The 21,830-nt window shown below is 36.6% G+C and overlaps 2 protein-coding genes across 2 annotated transcripts in view; both read left to right on the plus strand.

The window, feature by feature from the left end:
* The first annotated feature begins 464 nt into the window (after nt 1-464).
* On the plus strand, nt 465-2,010 carry LOC127958717 (transmembrane protein 203). The gene is made up of 2 exons (XM_052557690.1): nt 465-620; nt 1,027-2,010. Exon 2 carries the CDS (start codon nt 1,246-1,248, stop codon nt 1,669-1,671), a length of 426 nt encoding a protein of 141 aa, XP_052413650.1. The 5' UTR covers nt 465-620; nt 1,027-1,245; the 3' UTR covers nt 1,672-2,010.
* Nucleotides 2,011-4,015: 2,005 nt separating this feature from the next.
* Nucleotides 4,016-21,830, plus strand: part of LOC127958680 (taperin) — a 49,188-nt gene continuing 31,373 nt past the window's right edge. Inside the window, exon 1 of the mRNA XM_052557639.1 lies at nt 4,016-6,142. Within this exon, the coding sequence (XP_052413599.1) occupies nt 4,169-6,142 (1,974 nt within the window). The 5' untranslated portion in view covers nt 4,016-4,168. The remainder of the gene's footprint in view (nt 6,143-21,830) is intronic.

Below are 21,830 nucleotides of genomic sequence, written 5' to 3' on the forward strand. Positions count from 1 at the left end.
GTTTAGCTTTCAGTAGGTTTTTGTACTATACATATTTATATAACTTGTAAATGTTCAAAATGTGATGCTCTTGTATCTGAGATATAAATAAAGTATCCTTCTGCAAGCTTATATAATGTTTATTTTTTTTATTATTAAATCAAAAGTCCTACATAGCGCGAAGAAAAAGACCTCATACAACGTGATATCGATGTCTACGTTTTATTTCAGCGATGAACTTTGAATGCTGCATCATAGAAAAGAAAATACAGTGTTTTTAGTGAGTGTCTAATTAAAAAAGGCTGGAACAGATAAGCCACGCCCGTCGTATCATTATTCAGTTACATGCTAGTATTGTCCCTTTTCTATCATTCATTGCTTCTTTCTGTTTTCTCGGCTTCCGTAGAAAATCCTCTAAGGATCTCGCGATATTTCTTACGACTCGCATATGAGATCTCGCGAATGTCGCGATATTTGACCCGGGCTCCTATTGGATGGAAAATAGTCCTCTCAGCTAGCTTGTGTGTTTAACAGCTGCTTATCCACCGCTGTCAACTCAGCAGTTCATTACCGAGTCTTTGAAAATGTAGCTTACTGTTATATATGTGTCTTTCACCTTCACTGTGAACGATAGCTGTGAGGTAAACGTTTTTTTTTTCCAAGTGTATTATTAGCACATTTAATACTCGTCATCATATGCTAACCGACAGTTCGCTTGTTTATACATTCAATTCCGCAAAATGATGGACGTTAATTGTCTAACAACATGTTTATCAGCATAGTGTTTACCTGGATTATAATTTTTAAGATACAATAGCAATAATGTTGAGGATAGTGAAATAAACCATACTGGCTTCTGGATTGATGTTAATGTTAATCATTTAGTCATAGAATACCGTCAACCTTGTTTTTGGGACATGTACGTTACAATGTGATTTTATCAGTCTACAATCGTACCAAGTGTTTTACATGCAATATTTTCCAAATTTGAATTGTAGTTGCATTGTTTTTGGTCTTAATAATGAAGTATTTTTCTTCCTTTTTCAGGTTTTGACAGAGAGTCAAATCCTTTAGAAGTCATTAGGTGGACCTGGTACAGTACATCTCCAAAACAACATGATACTGCCAAAATAGTGAATTGATTATCAGTGGAGTATTTTTCATAGACTTGAATGCCCATTACATGTTTATCTTCACTCCCAGTTTCCTAGGCTAGTGTTTTGACCTTAGTCCCCTAGTAAACAAAACTCCGTGGTGCAGGTAATAATGCTGTTCTCTCTGCGAGAGCTGGTGCAATGGTTGGGCTTTGCCACATTCGAGCTGTTCCTCCACTTGAGTGCACTGCTGGTCTTCAGCGTGCTGGTGGCCCTACACATGGATGTGGACAAGCAGACTCTTGAGATGAGCTGGTGGCTTGTCTTCTCACCATTGTTTGCTGCTGATGGCCTCAGCACTTACTTCACAGCCATTGTGTCCATCCGCCTCTATCAAGAAGGAGAGAAGCGGCTGGCTGTGCTGCGATTGCTGTGGGTGCTTACTTTGCTCAGCCTCAAGCTGGTGTGTGAGGTGCTGCTATGCCAGAAATTGGCTGAACAGAACCAGGCACAAAGTGATTTGTGGTTCGGGCTTATTGTTTCCCCACTGTTCATCCTTCTGCAGCTGCTCATGATTCGTGCTTGTCGTGTCAATTAAAGGACAAACTGTACGCACACATGTCAATGGACTTATGCGAACGAATTAAAAGGACTTCTGCAGGTATCATTCAAACCAGGAGGAGCGAATCATTGTAAACTGCATAATCATTGTGAACTCTTTATTTTTTTATTTTGTATTTTCACAGGTTCAAACATGCAAACATGGCATCAAAAATAATGCTAAAAATAATGTGCAATTTTGATTATTATTATTATTGTCCTTAAGTGCTAAGAGAGATTTGGTCTAGAATTCTGAATACTGTAAATGTTGCTTTATCTGTGTTAATACATTGTATTGTTGTTTGTACAGTTGTAAATAAACCATCAATATTCAACACTCTTGATCTTCCTTGGTTTGTTATTGACCATGCCTTGAAGTGACCTAAATGTAATTCTTTATTAAGAAAAGCTAGTACGATGTTTGATGTTTTTGAGAAGAAAATTCAAAATAAGCCAATGTGTAAAAAAAAAAAAAAACACGTACGTCCAATAATAATCACTAGATGGCACTATAGATGTAATTAATCCTGCATTCCTTCTAATTTGTCTCGTTATAGGAGCTCCAAACAGGACAAACCATGCAGTTTCATTAAGTTATCATTTAAAAAATGTTTTATGAGAGTTGTATCATTAAAGAGCAGCTAGTTCAAAATTCATTACATACATATCCTTACTGATGTAGTGAAACGTTTTCTTAAATGTATAATTTCTAAAGAGAAATAGAAAAATGAGCTCTAGTTAAAATGAAAGAAATATTTTATCGGAAACTAAATTGATTAAATTATATCTAATGGAAACAACACTCCAGCTGCAGTATGTATTAAACCAAAAGGATAAAGGACATTTAATAAACAGCCTTCCTGTTACTTTATATTAGATAGATGCACAGAAAGCATTTATATGTATTACTTGTTATTAAGGCTGTATTACTGTAAATGATAAACCATGTTATTTTTGGACTTTGCACTCGGTTCGTGATAGCATAAAATAATTGCATTGAACATATGTTAAGGCATCTTTGAAATAATTAACTGGACGTGCAGTACCTACTACAACCCATTGTGGCTGTAAATGCCAACAGCTGTACTAAAGGTCGTACATGCTAATCTTAAATGAACTTTTTTCAGTGTTGTCCCTTCCTGATTATGAGGTTATCAAAATTTACTCATGTGCATAATAGACTAGCCTATAATTAACTTGACGCGTTTTACTTTTGATCCCTTGCTATAATCTTTATTTCTGTGCCCTTTAATTAATCTGATTAAACCCTTTATTTTACTGTCTATGGATTAAACCCGGATTATTAGAGTGACGAGGACATTAGCCTTACCACGTCATTATATAGCATATTCTACTTTTGATCAGATTTCTTTAATCAAACAATCCGTTTTGATCCTGCTAGTCACCTTCGTATTTGTTGCATTCGAAAAAAATAAGTCTACTGTAATCATGTATTTACACACATATTTATTTATTTTGTAATATTTATTTTCATTTTAATTCCATTTTTCCCCCCTCCGGATTAAAACTAGATTAATACAGCGACAAATAGTTGCACCACGCCATGGTCAATGGAACATTACAACTCTCAAAATACAACCTTCGATTTTGAAATGTAGAAAAAAAAAAATGTTTAAAATGTCTTACCTTTTGTTGCTTTGTTTCTTATTAAAATAATGTATTTTATTTTACTTATGCATAATTTATTGCAATTTATATTACTTCTATTGTTTTTACATAACATTTAGAACATTTATAAAAATTAGAATGCGTTTTATTCACCAAGTGCTTGAACACACACACACACACACACACACACACACACACAGGAACTATTTGTTATTCATTTTCCACTTAATGTTATCTTGCGTATTGTAAATTGCTCCAAACAGCCTGCAGTTTTGCCCATTCATAATATAAACAATTTCGAAATAAAGAAAGGGTTAAGGATACGAAATGGGCGGGTCTCGCTGTGTTTGACTGACAGGGCTCGCTTCAAGCTTCACAATAGTAGAAAGTAGGGGGCGGGGCATATGTTAAAACAAAAGGTGTGCCTCGAGTCAAACTGACCAAATGAGGTGTCCACCCTGGAGACTTAAGCAAAAGTGGGCGTTTATCACCATGTGGGTGTTTTTAAACTGCTGGGTGTTTCTGAATCATGCAATCTAAATGATCGCCCTTACCCAACCCCACCCCTAAACCTAACGTCACTATTACATCAACCAATCAGGTATCATGGTGTAAAAACACCTTGATCTAGTAACTCCCCATTACTTTCCTGCAGAGACCTATACTTGTGCACCCTGAGACAAAAAGCTGACGTAAGACTCCGAGGGCGGGGTCCTGTCGGTAGGATAGACCGGCACATAATCATCATGCAGGATACATTGTTGCGGCTGCAATGACGTGCGATTACGAATAAGAAGAGGCGCTGCAGGTACGGCGAGAGATTATTTGGTTTCACACGTACCCCTATAAAACCAATTTCTCCCATAATGTCGGGCGGGGATCTTCGCGTTCTTCGCCAAGAGCCAGGGCAGGAGAGCCCGAGGATGCCGGCCTGGAAACGCGAGATCCTTGAGCGGAGAAAGACGAAGGGCGGTGGGACCGGAGCAGGTGCCGAGTCCGTCGCATCTCAATTTAACGGCGAGGTAACGGCCAGCAAAAGCAAGGATGATATTAGCAGCGCACATTCTAGCAGGAACTATACCATTACCGCTGCCAAGCGCGCGAACAAAAGCCCGGATCTGTCACCGGTGAAAACAAAAGAGCATTGGCCATCAGCTGACCCGAGCCGCACGGAGGAGAGAACTGCGAGAGACAACAGAGCTCAGGAGAGCCTGGTATCACAAGAAAGCTTGGGTCCGCTGCAGGAAAACCCATTCATTAAACTAGAAAAAGAACGCAAGAAGCGTCAGCGCCAAGAGAACGCCGCGCGACCGGTTCAGCACATCCTCGAGTTATACGGCGGCGTTCCCGGGATACGGACTATACGCGCTGAGAATATCATCATTATTGAATCCGACCCGGAGTACTTCTCGGAAGGATGTGGTTCGAATCATGCATCGAAACTGCAGCAGAACGGCACGGTGAGCGGATACAGCTCTCTCAGTGACCTGTTAGACCGGAGAGGTAGTCCGGTTACGGAGATACGCGCGAAGGAAGTGGTCATTTACGATACTGCGCTTAGTAAAAGCGAGGAGAACCTCAGCACGCTGGGAAGACCCGCGTCCGCCCCGCTGGAGGGGCAAGGAAGGGTGAGTCGTATGTTACAGAAATTTGACATGAATTATGGCAAGTTGCAGGCCAAGTCACGAAGCACGGAAAACCTCCTGGACTTAGACTCTAGTCCTGTCAGGCCAAGCTCCAGACCCACGCCAGATGTGGTGCCAAAATGCCCAGTGTCTCCACAAGCCAGATCTCCACAGAGCAAGGTCTTCCAAAATGTCCTGTCTTCCATGGGCAACCATCACACCTCTCCTAGTGACTCAGGGAGTAGTACACCCGTTTCCGGATCCCCTCAGTTAGTGTCTTCATGTAGACGTTTCGAGGGGAGCGGGGGAAGAAGTGTCACTGTGTATCCAAAGGAGGACACTGAGAGGTCTTTGTCCAAGCCTGTTAGAGAACGGGACTGGGACAGCACAGATGGGGCCTCTAAAGCCAAGGTGCCATGCTCTCCGGAGAGCCACCATGCTCGTGCCGACTGTACTCCTAGCCCCACATCACCCCCCTTATCACCCAGCTTTGAGATCCGCCCGTCCCCTCGCCCTGATCTTTCTCTCCTTCCGCCTGGGGATCTACAGGCTCGTGCACTCGCCAACTTAAGACTCCAGTCTCGCAATTCCTTCACCGTCATTCCCAAGAGTCATGCAGCCATTTCGTCACCTGGCAGCACCGCCCCATCCAGCCCTGTACTTTCCCCCCCATCCCCACGACCCCTGGTGGGTGTGGCAGCTTCAGAGCCCGCAGTGCCAACCCCCTTGCCCGCTTCCTTCATACCTTCCACACCAAAGCTTACAGAAAAGGTGACCATAGAAGCCAAAACAGGGTCTCCACAACATACCCCACCTGCCACACTCACCTCTCCAGCCCCAGCTTCTCCACCCTCAATTGGCTCTCCCGTCAAATCAGTCTCATCTCCAAAGGAACCTCTGGTTGATGAGCTGCCTATCACAAACATTGATGACATAGTCGTGGAGCCCACGCCACCCGTCCTGAGCCCTGCAGTGCAGAGGCGCAAAGGAAATACGTTTACAATTGTTCCGAAACGGAGGCCCGAGGCCCCGTCTGGCCCTGATGAGACCCCAGAAGTCGTCGGTGAATCTCCACACACACCACAGGCCCCTTATGCCCATCTGGGAACCCTGATTAAAAAGCGTTACCCTGCTGCAGAGGAGATTGAGGTCATTGGGGGCTACCTCTCCCTTGGGCGATCCTGTCTCTCGAAGACTGGCTCAACAGGAAAAAAGGTATGATATTTAGCATAAGAACTACATTGGTCATTTACTTACTACACATGTATTAAAGAAATAGGATGTCTTTATGAAGTGGCTTAGAAGGTATAGTTTACCCCAAAACAAACACTCTGTCATCATTTACTCATTCTGATGTCATTCAAAACCTGTTTAACTTTTTTCTTTTGTGGGGCACAAAAGGCAACATTAGGCACTCCCAGTCACTTTTCACTTGCATTCTGCCTTAAATCTAATTTTGTGTTCCACTAAAGAAATATGTCATATGAGTTGTGGCACCACATAAGGGTAAGTAAATAATAGAAGAACCGTACATTTTGGGTTACCTATTCTTTTCAGAAGAATTCACCTTTCTGTCCTGGCAAGTGTCTTGATTAAATACACTTTTATGTTCAATTCTTGCCATTAACAAACCATTAACTATGACTTTTACCTCTATAACTTAATTATAGCTCCTTGTTAATAGTAAGGTAGTTGTTAAGTTTAGGTATTGGGAAGGGTTATAGATTTAGAATATGGTCATGCAGAATGTGCTTTATAAGTACTAATAAAGAGCCAATATATTTTAAGAATAGTCACTCTGCGCAACAGCGCTCATGGCGACCCGAGTTCGATTTTTGTCTTAAGTTCCTTTGCCAGTCCCACTCCCCTCTCTCCTCCCAGTGCTTTCCTGTCATCTTTCTAATGTACTATCTATAAAAAATGCATAAAAAGCAAAAAAAAAATTAATAACAACTAGTTAATAGTGAGAATTGGTCCCTGTACCCATTTGTTTTTAGGTTAGAAATCAGACATGTTTGTTGGGTGTTTATGACCTGTTCAAAGGTTCACTGTATTCTTAACCACTGCAACATAGCTGTTTGGATGTTCCATATACGTCTCATAAAACAAGGATTTTGTATGACACATGCAGGTTACATTGAGATACATGCTGCTTACCTCCTGCAAGACATCAGTCCAAACAAGTAGTAACTTTTCTTGTTTGATTCTATGCTACCCATCTTATTTTGCAACACGGAAGTAAGCTATTTTCTGTGAATGTGCAAGACTTCTGATTTATTAGCTAAATAACAAAGTGCATTAAAGAATAATAACAAAATGCATTAAACTGTAAAACTATCTGGGATACAAAAAGTCTGTTTATGATTGTGATAATAAATATTATCATAATAAATGCTAATTTGCTATATCACGCAGGATAACTTTCAAGTTGGCTGAGGTTTCTCTTAAATCAGGCGGATACAGTGAAACTAATTTGTATACTTAAAGTTAAACCACAATGTTAAATGTTGCTGAACTACAATTTGATAGAATTAGATATCAAAATATCAAAACAAGCAGCATTCATTTTAGATAAAAACACTATAAGCACAGTTCTAGAGCAAAATGTTTGATAAAAAAAAGAAAAAAGATGTACCATTAAAAATCAAGGCAAATGTTACTCTGCTAGGACACCTGTGTGAACTTGATGAGAGCTGACTTCATATATACAAAATCACCAAAACACCAGCTAAATAGAAATCATCTCAAAAAGAAAAGAGTTTAGAATAGTTTGGTTTGATATTTTGTATCTAATGAAATTACATTCACAAATTTAGTAGGGCAACTTAAAAGTACAAAACTATAGAACATTCCTATATGCCAATAATATAGAAAATAACATTTGGGAATGTGTAGTTATGGACACAGCATGCAGTATATGCTCACATTGCAACTTTAGTTTATAACCAAATGTAGACTACTGTAAATAGCAGTAAGGATCTTGCCAGAGAAGGTCAGGTGATTTATGTAGGAAAATGAGTCATGTGTTCTGTTCGGAGTCAAGTCTAGGAGATACTGAGGTCTAATAAAGGTTTTTGCAAGGCTGTATTTGAGATTTGACTTGTTACCTAACATGCTGCCATTCACAGTCAAAAACTATCTCAAAACAGGAAACCAAACTCGCAGCAACGATTCGTTTCACTTCCTCCGCATAGTGGTTCTCTCAAACTGCTAAAATATCAAACTAGGTTTAGATTCATAGCATGTTATTAAAAGGTGTATGATTCCAGATGTTCGAGTTTGTCAGTTAGAGTTTCACCTTTTTTCTATTAATTTTTGTGTTAGCTTTAGTATTTTAGCTCTAATGTTAATGGGATGAAATTAGAAACAGCTAGTTGTCAAGAATATGAATATCTTACTTTCCTGTTATTGTTTTCATTAATTTAGCATTATCCATATAGATTTTTGTTTATTGTGTACTCTGATGATTTATTATGCTAGTCTTGGACCCTTGTTGTTTTTAAGACACCATGTCAAGTTAAAAGTAGTTTAATTGTCCTTTTCTGTACAAGCATGCATCCTGTGCCTTCAACCCTTTAAAACATGTCTCATTACAGTGTAGTGAACATCACCCTACTTTTTATACTGTAAATGTAAAAAGGCTTTTTATACTGTAAGTGTTAATAATCATTCTAATTTCATGAGAACAGGGAAGTCTCAACCATAGCTATAACAAAACTGTTATCAGTTGATGAATGTTGAAAGCATGGAGAATCACAGCCTACCGACTTTAAACAGCTTGAGCATTTATAGTTGCAGATTACATAACTGCTGTGTGCAGAAACAGAAAGTTATCATCAGTTAGTGTGGCTGCTTTTAGTGACTAGTTTTTGTTGTAGTCATCGTGGCTGGTCCGTGTACGTTTTGATAGTTTGTTTTCCAATTTGAAATGAAATAAGCAGAAACGAGAAAACGGCCCATTTATTCGTTTTTCGTTTTTTTGAAAAAAACGAAAAACGAGATTTTGGCTTGAGTTTTCGTTTTTTAGTTCAGAGGCATAAAACGAATAAATGACTTCAAAATTCGTTTTCCACATGTGGGCGATCCTAAGACGCCCCCTTCCGCCGATTGGTCAAGCAAATCTGAGCATGTGACGTCATCAGTTGTCGCTCAGGTCTGTTCAACAAAATAATAGTCCTCTAACGTTACTATGGCTACCGATTCTTAAACTGTGCAGGGCAGGTCCTGTTGGGCTTTCTTCTGTGCAACTTTACGCGTTTCACAGAAATCTTTAAATCAGAAATATTAAATATTAGTCTGCCACCAGCCCGTTTTAATTAGCGGTGCGGAGTTAAATCTGTGTGGTGAAGCTGCGCTAGACAGCGCCGAGCGGGAGAGATCAATGACCAGTGTTCGGTCAGCAGTCAGAACTTGGTACCGATGATGATGAAATACATTTGTACTGAAAATGACCACGCGAGTATGATTGACAGGACGATAGCGGAGACAATTAAAAGCGCAATATAACGTCTGTTAACAAAAAAAAAAAAAAAAAAAAAAAAATTATATATATATATATATATATATATATATAATTAATATATTATATAAAATATAATTAATATATTATATAAAATATAAAAAATATATTAATATAAGCGAATTTGTCTTTGTTTTTAATAAAATAATTGTGAACCACAAACCGAGCCTTCGTTTTAAAGGGCGATTTCCAAATATATTTTATTTATTTGTTATAATATGGGTATTTTATGTCACCCGTCTTATTAGTTTGATTATAGTAGGCTATACGCGATTTTTTTTAAATTATTGTACTATTTTACTGTTGTTTTTTTAATTAACAATATATCATAACAACTTAAAAAGATAAAAATCTACAGAAGAGATTAACAAATAACATTGGTGTTGTCATAAGTTAACTAATCAATGGGAAATTTTCCTTACCGGCACAACCCTATTCTTAATGTTGGCTACATGTTACAGATTTAATGTTGAGCACATAATGTTAAAGGCTACTTAAATACCATCACATTCAGTTGAAGAGTCAAGAAGGATGTGTTAATTTATTCAATCTTTCATTAGTTGGTGACCTGGTGTGATTATAATAGCATAAATTAAAAAAAACACGTAATAGGCTATGTATGCCAATAGACAAAACACATCTGCTTTTCCTCTAGATCACTTTACAGTGTGATGGAAATAAACTTTTCTTAAAGCGTGATGAGGTTTGGTAAAAAAAATAAAAAACATTGCGAGCAAATGTCGAATTGTGTTTTGAAATTTAAATCAACAACGTAAGAGGCTTCAGGCTGTCTGATGAACTCTGTATGAACAAACACCCAGCTTTGCAGTATAGGTGGCACAGAAACAGCATCTGACCTGGCATTTAGATGTACTTTACACACTGTCTATTGCAGCTCAAAGGAGGCACTGTGAATTTACATTGCAATTTCATTCTAAGGCTATTAAATGTCAAGTGACAACATGAAACACTACTTTTAATATATATATATATATATATATATATATATATATATATATATATATATATATATATATATATATATATATATATATATATATATATATATATATATATATATATATATAACACCAGCAGTTGGTGGCAAGTCACCCTGATAATGATTAAATACCAATTTACTCATTTAGGCTCACAATAAGCAGATTACATAATTATACCATAAAAATATATATATATATGTGTGTGTGTGTGTGTAAAAGCAAGAAGTCCAGTCCTGGCTGTATAATCAAACAATAAAACGAGAAAGATTGCATGCCATCAAGAACATTTTTTATTCCACAGGAACTTGATCCAGTTCACTTGTTAAAGGATACTCCACTTTAAAATAAATTCTGTCATCATATACTCGCTCTCATGTTTTTTTCAATCCTTTATGAATTTCTTTCTTAAGCATGAATTCGAACAAGATCAATTAGTATTTTCAAAGCATTTTGGAACTCTTCTTGTTGGAAATTGACAACACGTTCATTTACATTTATTCATTTAGCTGACGCTTTTATTCAAAGCGACTTACAATTGCTATATATGTCAGAGGTCGCACGCCTCTGGAGCAACTAGGGGTTAAGTGTCTTGCTCAGGGACACATTGGTGTCTCTCAGTGGATTCAAACCAGGGTCTCTCACACCAAAGGCATGTGTCTTATCTACTGCGCCAACACCACCCCCTTATCGTTCAAAAAGAGATGCAATGTCAGGACACTGCATAGAGAACTGCCTCTCCACAGCAACCTGGTCCTCTGTTGACTGAAATGGATTCTGCCCAAAAGTTGCAACTGGTGTCAATGAAGATCTTGCTTCACGGTCATACCAGCCTGCAGCCTCCACTGCATTTGGCAAAAGATCCACAGATTCTCTCTTTTGGCATCCTCCATGAGCCAAAACATTAGGAACCCCCTTTTCTAATAATAATAATAATAATAATTAGACAAAAGAATATGTATCTTATCAACATAATTTCAGTAATTTGATAAGGAAAGGGACTTTTAACAGATGATAGAAGGTAATTTACAAAATCTGAGGCATTCTTGACTCTGACACAGTCACGGCCTGTGACATTTACATTGGCAGTCGATTGATTCAGTTACATATGCCTGTACTCTGTAAGATTTACTGTGATAATTAACAGGGGCTATCATGAAGTAATATTTGCCAAAAGTGTTAGATTTTCCTGAATGCGCTGTAGAATAATTTACATCCAAAGATTTTCAACATTACAATTTTTAGAGGAAACGTTCTTGAACTACAAAATAGCAAAAGGGAGACAGACACATTAACTGTCATAAATGGTTAATGAAAAGGGTCAACTCCAGATACTGTACATCTAATTGGGTGTCAACTCTGTCAATTTTTTCTGTCGTAAAATTTTGTGGTTACCATTGTGCTGAAGAGTATTGCTGTCAATTGCGATTTTCACTTTGATTGAACTCATGAGCAGGTGCACATGTGTCGAATGTGTCCATCCTGAGCAAGCATTAATGGAAATTGTATGTTAAGTCAATGTAACTCAATTAGGTTATAACGGCTTTTCCCTGTTTTATGTTTCAACGAACTGATTGAAGTAGGTCACAACGACGACATTAGAATTTCTATGTAGAATCAGGTAGAAATACCTCCTTAAAGCAACCAGATTTAAGATCCACTGCTCTAGAGGTCCAAGATTGTATGTAATAAACTAACTTCCTTAACTGTATGTAGCTGTTGTGCTAGTCTAATTGTTTTCCTTTTTTTCCTTTTAAATAAACAGAATCACACAATTGAAAGAATATGGCCTGAAGTAAATAACAGAGTGAATTATCCAGTGAAAGGGGCACTGATGCAATTAGTGAACCAGGAGGAACTGGACATGGAAGATGACCTGACACGTTATTGCGTGTCTGCGCTATCTTGTCAGGTTACTATGGTTGGTCTTGACCGTGTGGTGCAGTCCTGGAATGCTCACCGGATTCCAGGTAAAACAAAGTTTAAGTGTGAATTATGTAATAGGCATGTGCAAGTATCAACATTTCATATCACAGTAATTACTTAAGGTTCAAGTTTGTTAATATTATTGCAATAAAGAACAGGTTTTAAAAAAAATTTCTTTGTTAATGACAAGTTTCAATTTTTGTGATGTATATTAAAATATCATGCAATATGGCAAAAAAAAAAAGTATAAGTTTCAGATTTAAGAAACAAAATTAACCTAAATAAGCTAAATACTAATTTAAATAACCCTAATGCAAACATTAAATGAAAACAACACTTGTAAAAAATATAAAATTGTGGTTGCTTGCCCATTTATGATCAATCAGATCAGCCACAAGCTAATACATTTCAGCAAAGAATTTATTATCAAAGCAAGGGAATATTCTAAAATGCTTACAGTTTTTTTTTTCAACTGCTTACACACAAATTATTACTTGTCACACAATTTCTAAAACCAATTTCTAAAGACACTCAGACAACAGAACCACACACTAAATCTGCAAAACCATACACAAATGTTTGGCCTTTTACTCAGTTTTCAATTTCGTTAAACACTTTTTGCAAAACACAACACACAATTTTCTATACAACACACCAAAATCTGACAGGAAGTTTCTTGATTTCCTTTTATAAACACAACCAATCAAAATGCCACACTAATTCATCAGTGCCTCACACTAACTCCTCACATGTGCAAACACTTGTTGCTTTACTTAACAGCAACCAATCATAACTTTAGTAGTGGTCTATAAGCCAAAGGTCAAGTAATAGCTTTTGGATAATGGATGCAAACACTGCAGACAGAGTAAGAGGAGTTGGAGGGAGAGCCAGAGGACGAGTTCGACTAAGAGGAGGAAGGGGAGGAAGAGGATGAGTCAGAAATGGAAACAAGGCTATAGTAGTCGATCATGTGATAAACCATGGTTTAACAATGAGAGAGGCTGGACTGAGAGTAGAAAGAAATTCATAAAGGATTGAAAAAACATGAGAGCGAGTATATGATGACAGAATTTATTTTAAAGTGGAGTATCCTTTAATAAGTGAACTGGATCAAGTTCCTGTGGAATAAAAAATGTTCTTGATGGCATGCATTGTTTCTCGTTTTATTGTTTGATTATACAGCCAGGACTGGACTTCCTGCTTTTACACACACACACACACACACACACACACACACACACACACACACACACACACACACACACACACACACACACACAAATATATATATATATATATATATAATTTTTTTTTTTTTTTTTTTGGTATAATTATGTAATCCGCTTATTGTGAGCCTAAATGAGTAAATTGGTATTTAATCATTATCAGGGTGACTTGCCACCAACTGCTGGTGTTTTATTTTTATATATATATATATATATATATATATATATATATATATATATATATATATATATATATATATATTAAAAGTAGTGTTTCATGTTGTCACTTGACATTTAATAGCCTTAGAATGAAATTGCAATGTAAATTCACAGTGCCTCCTTTGAGCTGCAATAGACAGTGTGTAAAGTACATCTAATGCCAGGTCAGATGCTGTTTCTGTGCCACCTATACTGCAAAGCTGGGTGTTTGTCCATACAGAGTTCATCAGACAGCCTGAAGCCTCTTACGTTGTTGATTTAAATTTCAAAACACAATTCGACATTTGCTCGCAATGTTTTTTATTTTTATTTTTTTTTTATTTTTACCAAACCTCATCATTTTGCAGGACAATTGTCTATTACATTATACAACACATATAGAAGGGTGCCAATAAAGCTGTGGTGATATACAACACGCTTTAAGAAAAGTTTATTTCCATCACACTGTAAAGTGATCTAGAGGAAAAACAGATGTGTTTTGCCTATTTTGCCTTATGACAACACCAATGTTATTTGTTAATCTCTTCTGCAGATTTTGATCTTTTTAAGTTGTTATGATATATTGTTAATTAAAAAACAACAGTAAAATAGTACAATAAAAAATAAAAAAAAATCGCGTATAGCCTACTATATTCAAACTAATAAGACGGGTGACATAAAATACCCATATTATAACAAATAAATAAAATATATTTGGAAATCGCCCTTTAAAACGAAGGCTCGGTTTGTGGTTCACAATTATTTTATTAAAAACAAAGACAAAGTCACTTATATTAATATACATATAGGCTATATATATATATATATATATATATATATATATATATATATATATATATATATATATATATATATATATATATATATATATATATATATATATATTTTTTTTTTTTTTTTTTTTTTTTTTTTTACAGACGTTATATTCCGCTTTTAATTGTCTCCGCTATCGTCCTGTCAATCATACTCGCGGGTCATTTTCAGTACAAATGTATTTCATCATCATCGGTACCCATCGGTTCTGACTGCTGACCGAACACTGGTCATTGATCTCTCCCGCTCGGCGCTGTCTAGCGCAGCTTCACCACACAGATTTAACTCCGCACCGCTAATTAAAACGGGCTGGTGGCAGACTAATATTTAATATTTCTGATGTAAAGATTTCTGTGAAACGCGTAAATTTGCACAGAAGAAAGCCCAACAGGACCTGCCCTGCACAGTTTAAGAATCGGTAGCCATAGTAACGTTAGAGGACTATTATTTTGTTGAACAGACCTGAGCGACAACTGATGACGTCACATGCTCAGATTTGCTTGACCAATCGGCGGAAGGGGGCGTCCTAGGACCGCCCACATGTGGAAAACGAATTTTGAAGTCATTTATTCGTTTTATGCCTCTGAACTAAAAAACGAAAACTCAAGCCGAAATCTCGTTTTTCGTTTTTTTCAAAAAAACGAAAAACGAATAAAAGGGCCGTTTTCTCGTTTCTGCTTATTTCATTTCAAATTGGAAAACAAACTATCAAAACGTACACGGACCGTGGCTGGTGTGAATGGGCCTTGAAGAGCTAAAGTGCGCATCACTCACATTTTCTTCAGTTACCTCAATCTGAAATGCATTTGTGAGGTTACACTCTTGAAACTCTTCAGTCTTTTTGTGTACGTTGGAATAATGAAATCATGCCAAATTGATAATTGGCTGAAAGTCATGGGCCTCTCCTCTGTGAAATATCCAGACGGTCAGGCCCAGTTTGGGTTAGGTTATATGCTGCTTTTGTTCTCGCTCTGTGTTGTATATGTAGTTGATTGTTACGTGTTTGAGGATTGGCTCATGCCACACCTTTGTTTTGTTGGGTTTTAGAGGTTACATCGAAGCCCTTCCTGGTCTGGAGCTTAGACAGGGCAGCAGCAATTATGGCAACTTCAAGGCCATATCATTTGTTTAGAATTCACTCACTGAATTTGTCCTTAAAATAAAGCATTATATTTCCCCAAAAAATTTCAGAATGAAAAGATGCAATCCCCAACAAAATCATCATAGAATAATTAATTCCTTTCAAATATAACTATTCAAGAATGTTTTTTATACTGTGAACAAAATATTGTGATGTATATGTGCAATATAATATCACAGATTTTTCTGATATTGTACAGCCCTAACGATGAAATATATTTTATGTTATTACATAGTAATAGTACAGTGATTTATCTTGCACTGTTAGGAGTCACATGATCTAAATCAGTCTAAGAAGCCTGGATGATGTCTGTCAGGGGCTTGTCTTTTCTTTTGGGGTCTTGTGTGAGAGGGGCTGAGGGGGTTGGGCCAAAATCTCATTAATGCTCTTAGCATATTGTCTCTCCAGGGTCAGTTATTTTTCTCCATAATCATGATGTTATGATCTTTAATTTTGCTTGTGCCTCGATGTTAAACTTGCTTTAAGCAATGAGAGTGAATTTGTTCAAGAACCTATCTATAGACCCAAGTCTGTGCAGAACCAATGGTAAACATGTGATAACAAATATTATTAAAATGACTGAGTTTCAGACTTGAAAGAAGATTGAGTTCACGTCTTTTGTTTATAATATTTAAAATATTGGAAATTATAAATAGCAATTTGTCTGACAATGAATGTCTACTACATGAAATACTCCTCTGTGCCCATCAGATATTGTAGTAGTAGAGTATACAGGAATCCAGTCAGCATACAGAGAGCATTTATAACTAGATCTTTGATCTGAAGATAGTGTGTTCCCTATTTATAGTGTGTTCACAGGAAGTTAATATTATTAAAAGCCTGAGGCAGAATATGTCAGAGGATTTTCGTCATGGTTTAATACTAACTTTTATGTTTCTCTGCTCATTCTTGAAGCCCTTGAAGAAGGATTGTTTTAATGAACCTTTGAAAGTTTAATATGACATGGCCCAGCTTTAGAAAATGTGCGGGGTTTTTACGCAGGTGCAGTGGCAGAGCTAGAGTTTTATACATGGGGTGGCCTGCTGGACCCATGTTTGCTGGCTGGATTCTGCCAATCCGCTGGATTCTGTCAATCCTCTGACATATTCTGTAGGATGCACAGAGGAGGAAACAGGGTCTGGGTCCAAATGCAGGGAAATTATAACTTTTCAATAAAAGAGAACAAAAAGGCCAACACGGCAAAACAACAGGGACATGAGCAGAAGCAACCGTTCATGTTTTTGCGAAAATGAACGTGTGTAGTGAGAGCGCGTACACGAGAGGCTGTAAATAGACACGATGAAGCGCGATGCGGAACACTAGACCAGACGCGCCGCATCCCTGATTTCGCGGCTAAAATAATTGCTCAAATTGTGAAACTCATGTATTAAATAAATTCAGAAAATAAATAAATTACACAGACTGATGTAGTTTAAGTCTTTGGTTCTTTTAATTGTGATGATTTTGGCTCACATTTAACAAAAAAACATCTCAACAAATTAGAATATGGTGACATCTACTAATCAACTCAAAACACCCGCAAAGGTTTCCTGAGCCTTCAAAATGGTCTCTCAGTTTGTTTCACTAGGCTAGTCATGGGGAAGACTGCTGATCTGACAGTTGTCCAGAAGACAAGGGAATAGACTGAGACTGGGCATACAGATGTGTCAAGGAATTTGGCTACAGTTGTCGTATTCCTCTTGTTAAGACACTCCTGAAAGACAGACAATGTCAGAGGCGACTTACTTGGGCTAAGGAGAAGAAGAACTGGACTGTTGCCCAGTGGTCCAAAGTCCTTTTTTCAGATAAGAGCAAGTTTTGTATTTCATTTGGAAACCAAGGTCCTACAGTCAGGAGGAAGGGTGGAGAAGCGCATAGCGCTTGATTTGGGGTGCAATGTCATCTGCTGGTGTTGGACCATTGTGTTTTTTGAAAACCAAAGTCACTGCACCCATTTACCCAGAAATTTTGGAGCACTTCAAGCCTCCTTCTGCTGACCAGCTTTTTGAAGATGCTGATTTCTTTTACCAGCAGGATTTGGCACCTGCCCACACTGCCAAAAGCACCAAAAGTTGGTTAAATGACCATGTTGTTGGTGTGCTTGACTGGCCAGCAAACCCACCAGACCTATTGTCAAGAAGAAAATTAGTAACAAGAGTCCAAAAAATGCAGATAAGCTGAAGGCCACTGTCAAAGCAACCTGGGCTTCCATACCACCTCAGCAGTGCCACAAACTGATCACCTCGATGCCACGCCGAATTGAGGCTGTAATTAAAGCAAAAGGAGCCCCTACCAAGTATTGAGTACATTAGTTTGTTAAATGTGAGCCAAAACCATCACAATTAAAAGAACCAAAGACTTAAACTACTTCAGTCTGTGTGCACTGAATTCATTTAATACACAAGTTTCACAATTTGAGTTGAATTACTGAAATAAATAAACTTTTCCATGACATTCTAATTTATTGAGATGCACCTGTATTTATTGGTTGGCCATTAGTACACTCTAAGCTTGTAACTACCCATCTCTCTCTGTCTTTAAGGCTGTAGAGAGTGGTTTTATTAGTGTATTATTCACTTGTAGCCACAGCCTTTCTGAACAAGGTACTTAAAATCTTACTTGTATAGGTACACTTACCACAATAATTGTGGCCATCAGCATGAATGGCACAAATCGTGTGGCTGTTTGAGGAGAGGTGTGGATTCACTTTTCTGAGCAATCAAACTTATAGGATAGTTCACCCTAAAATGAAACTTATAATGCCATCATTTACTCACCACAAAACAGTTTTGTTCATCTTTGAAAGAAAAAGGAAGTTATTTTTAATAACTAAAAATAATTTTCCCCAAAATTTTCAAGCTTCAGAAAGTTTAAAAAGTTAATATTTATTCATATTGAGAAGTTTAATCCATGAGGCTTGTTCTTGCAAGCAAAATTACTTGTTTTGTGATGCATAATGTCAGCATATCTCCTGATATTACAAATAAAGAAGAACATTTTCAGTTTGCAGAGTAATTCTCAAAAAGAAACCATAAAGTAGGTTGGAATAATTTACTTTAAAATAAAGCACTAAAAATTAAGTCATAAAGAGGACCCTTGCAGACCCTTCCTGTTTGTCAAGGACAAAAGATTGTAATATCATGGAAAAGTTCTTTATTTTTCATAATTTAATAAAAAAAGCAAACTTTCTTATATTATGGAATCATTGCACACAAACTGAAATATTTCAAGAGTTTTGTTTTAGTTCTGATGGCTATGACTTACAGCTTAGGAAAAAAAAATAGTATCTCAAAAAATTTTAATTTCCTTTTGCATGAATTATTGCTTCAATCCAGCATGGCATGGAGGTGATCAGCCTGGGGCACTGCTGAGGCATTATTGAAGCCCAGGTTGCTTTGATAGCGGCCTTCAGTTCCTCTGTATTGTTTGTCAGATGTTACAAATCTTCTTCTTCACAATACCACATAGATTCTTTGTGAGGTTCAGGTCAGGCATGGTAACTGGCCAATCAAGCACAGTAATATCATTATCAGCAAACCACTTGTTGGAAGTGGTTTTGGCACTCAGGGCAGGTGATAAAGTCCTGCTGCAAAATGAAATCAGCATCTCCATAAAGCTTGTCAGCAGATGGAAGCATAAAGCGCTCCAAAATCTCCTGGTAGATGGACCAACACCAGCAGACGTCACGGAAAGTGTTGAGGGTAACGCATTACAAGTAACATCCCACTCGCAAAAAAAAAAAAAAAAAAAAATGCTAGCATTTATACTCAAAATTAATCAAACTAACCAAGCTCAAAATGGAATATTCACATTTTTTGAGAAAAAAAATCTTGAAATATTTCAGTTTGTGTGCAATGAATCTAGAATATAAGAAAGTTTGCTTTTTTAAATTAAATTACAAAAAATAAAGACATTTTCCATGATATTCAAATTTATTTTAGATGCACCTGTATATTAAAATATACATATATAATTTGATCTTTTTATGTTAAGGAAAGGTTAGTTCAGGCTGTTAAATGTTATGTGGTGTAACTCTCCAAGAATGTAATAATATTTATACCGTTACAATTTATGATACTTTTAAAAATTCTTTTGACTTTGGATTTATAATTATTATTATTATTATTTATAAATAAGGCACTAGTATTTGTCATGGATCCATTAAGAACTGTTTTATTTGTTCAACTTTTATTATGAAGTGTACAGTAAAATGTTTTATACATGATTCGATTGAATTTACATCTCTCACTGCAGATTATTTTAGCTTACAAGATTTATTTCAGTCTGTAAAATGTGTACTTTTTATGATGTGTGTCTTACAAACACACAATGAGGTGGATGCAAACCCTGCTTTTCCCCTGTGTGTCCTGCTACGAGTGTGAAGGTCCACCATGTTTAATTATTGACTAGTCAGAATGCCGTCTCCATCATGCACCACACCTCTCTCTCTCTCTCCTTATCCTCACTTCCTCCTTTCCTCCCCCTCCCCCCACCTCCCCTATCTTAACCTTACTGGTGTCCTCCAGGAAGTTCTCCTTTCAGACAGACACAGGACCTTCAGCAGCTGTGTATTTGTGTGTTTTTTACATTTCCCTTAGTATGCACCATTGTGTTGTGGACATTGAAGTTCTGATAATTTAGTGATGTGTCCTACAGTCTTGACGCCATTGTGTAATCCCATATGGACCACTTCTGTGTGTGTGAGAGAGTGTGTGCGCGTGCCTGTCACGTGGCTGCAGTGTCTACAATAGAGTCGATGTAATTAGAATTCAGACTGCAAAGCACCACTGTCACTGTCATGTTTAATTCAAGAATTACTCCAGCATGTGTGTGAGAGACAGAGAGAGGAGCAGAGAGAATTTAAGAGAGAGAGAGAAAGGTGTAGTCTGTGTGAATGTGAAAGTGTTACAGCAGTGTCATTGTTGTATGCTGTTAGTTTTTCTCTGGAACATGTTTTGAAAAATGTATTGTGTGCTTTTTTCCATTTAGTTGCAGTGAGTGGGGACCAACAATTTTAAGCTTAAAAAATAATAAATAAATGAATATATATATATATATATATATATATATATATATATATATATATATATATATATATATATATATATATATATATATATATTATATGATATGATTTATAGGGATGTACAATTCAATGCCAGTTAAAAGTTTGGGGTCACAAAGATTTTTTGGTAACACTTCACTTAAAGCCTTTATATATAATGCATTATAAAAGTAGATTTGATGCAATAATTATGCCTTGTAATGCACCTATAATGCGTTGTACAATCTCCCAAATAATTGTAATCAGAGTTAATACATTATGAGACTTATCAATTCATAGTTACACTACCCATTTTAAATTAAGTAATAATTATGTATAACATGATATTATGTATTACAACGCACAATATGAATTATACCCTTTAATAACCCTTTATAATACATCATATATAATGGCTTTAAGTAAAGCGTTACCAATTTTTTTGGTAATTAACCTGTTAACTCAACTGTCACCCGTCCGCTCTGTGGGACGCCTACATTTAGTTCACTATATTACAATTAAATCTAATCTAATCTTGACAAACTATATATCGTTGGAAAGGTCTAAGACTCCCAAATATATATTTTATCAATGTTTTTTGTGAAAAATTATTTAGGACAAGTAATAGATTAATTTATGACAAGAGTGCACCCTCAAAAATCTACATTATAACAGGAATTTTGACCTTTGTTAAAAAAACAAGACGACTTTGTTGTCTTTTTCTCTATCACATTTTAGAAATCATCAGAAGTTTTATATCAACTGAAAACTTAAAATCTCAAAATTCATCCTTTAAAACTCATTTTAAAATCAGACATTGCATTACCATGTAAATAGTACATCAATATCATGTTACAAAATGTTTTCATTCATGAATAATACAAATTTAAGTTTGGATCGTGCACTACAAAGTCAATGTTCAAAAATATGAGTGACAGTTAAGGGGTTAAGAGTTTTATTTATCAAGGACATATTAAAAAGTGACAGTATAAAGACATTTATATTATTATGTTACAA

The sequence above is a fragment of the Carassius gibelio genome, chromosome B5, assembly GCF_023724105.1.
Source record: "Carassius gibelio isolate Cgi1373 ecotype wild population from Czech Republic chromosome B5, carGib1.2-hapl.c, whole genome shotgun sequence".
Classification (NCBI taxonomy): domain Eukaryota; kingdom Metazoa; phylum Chordata; class Actinopteri; order Cypriniformes; family Cyprinidae; genus Carassius; species Carassius gibelio.

Bases quoted from the DNA above. Each gene is read 5' to 3' on its own strand.
- LOC127958717 (XM_052557690.1), top strand. From the start codon at position 1,246: ATGCTGTTCTCTCTGCGAGAGCTGGTGCAATGGTTGGGCTTTGCCACA.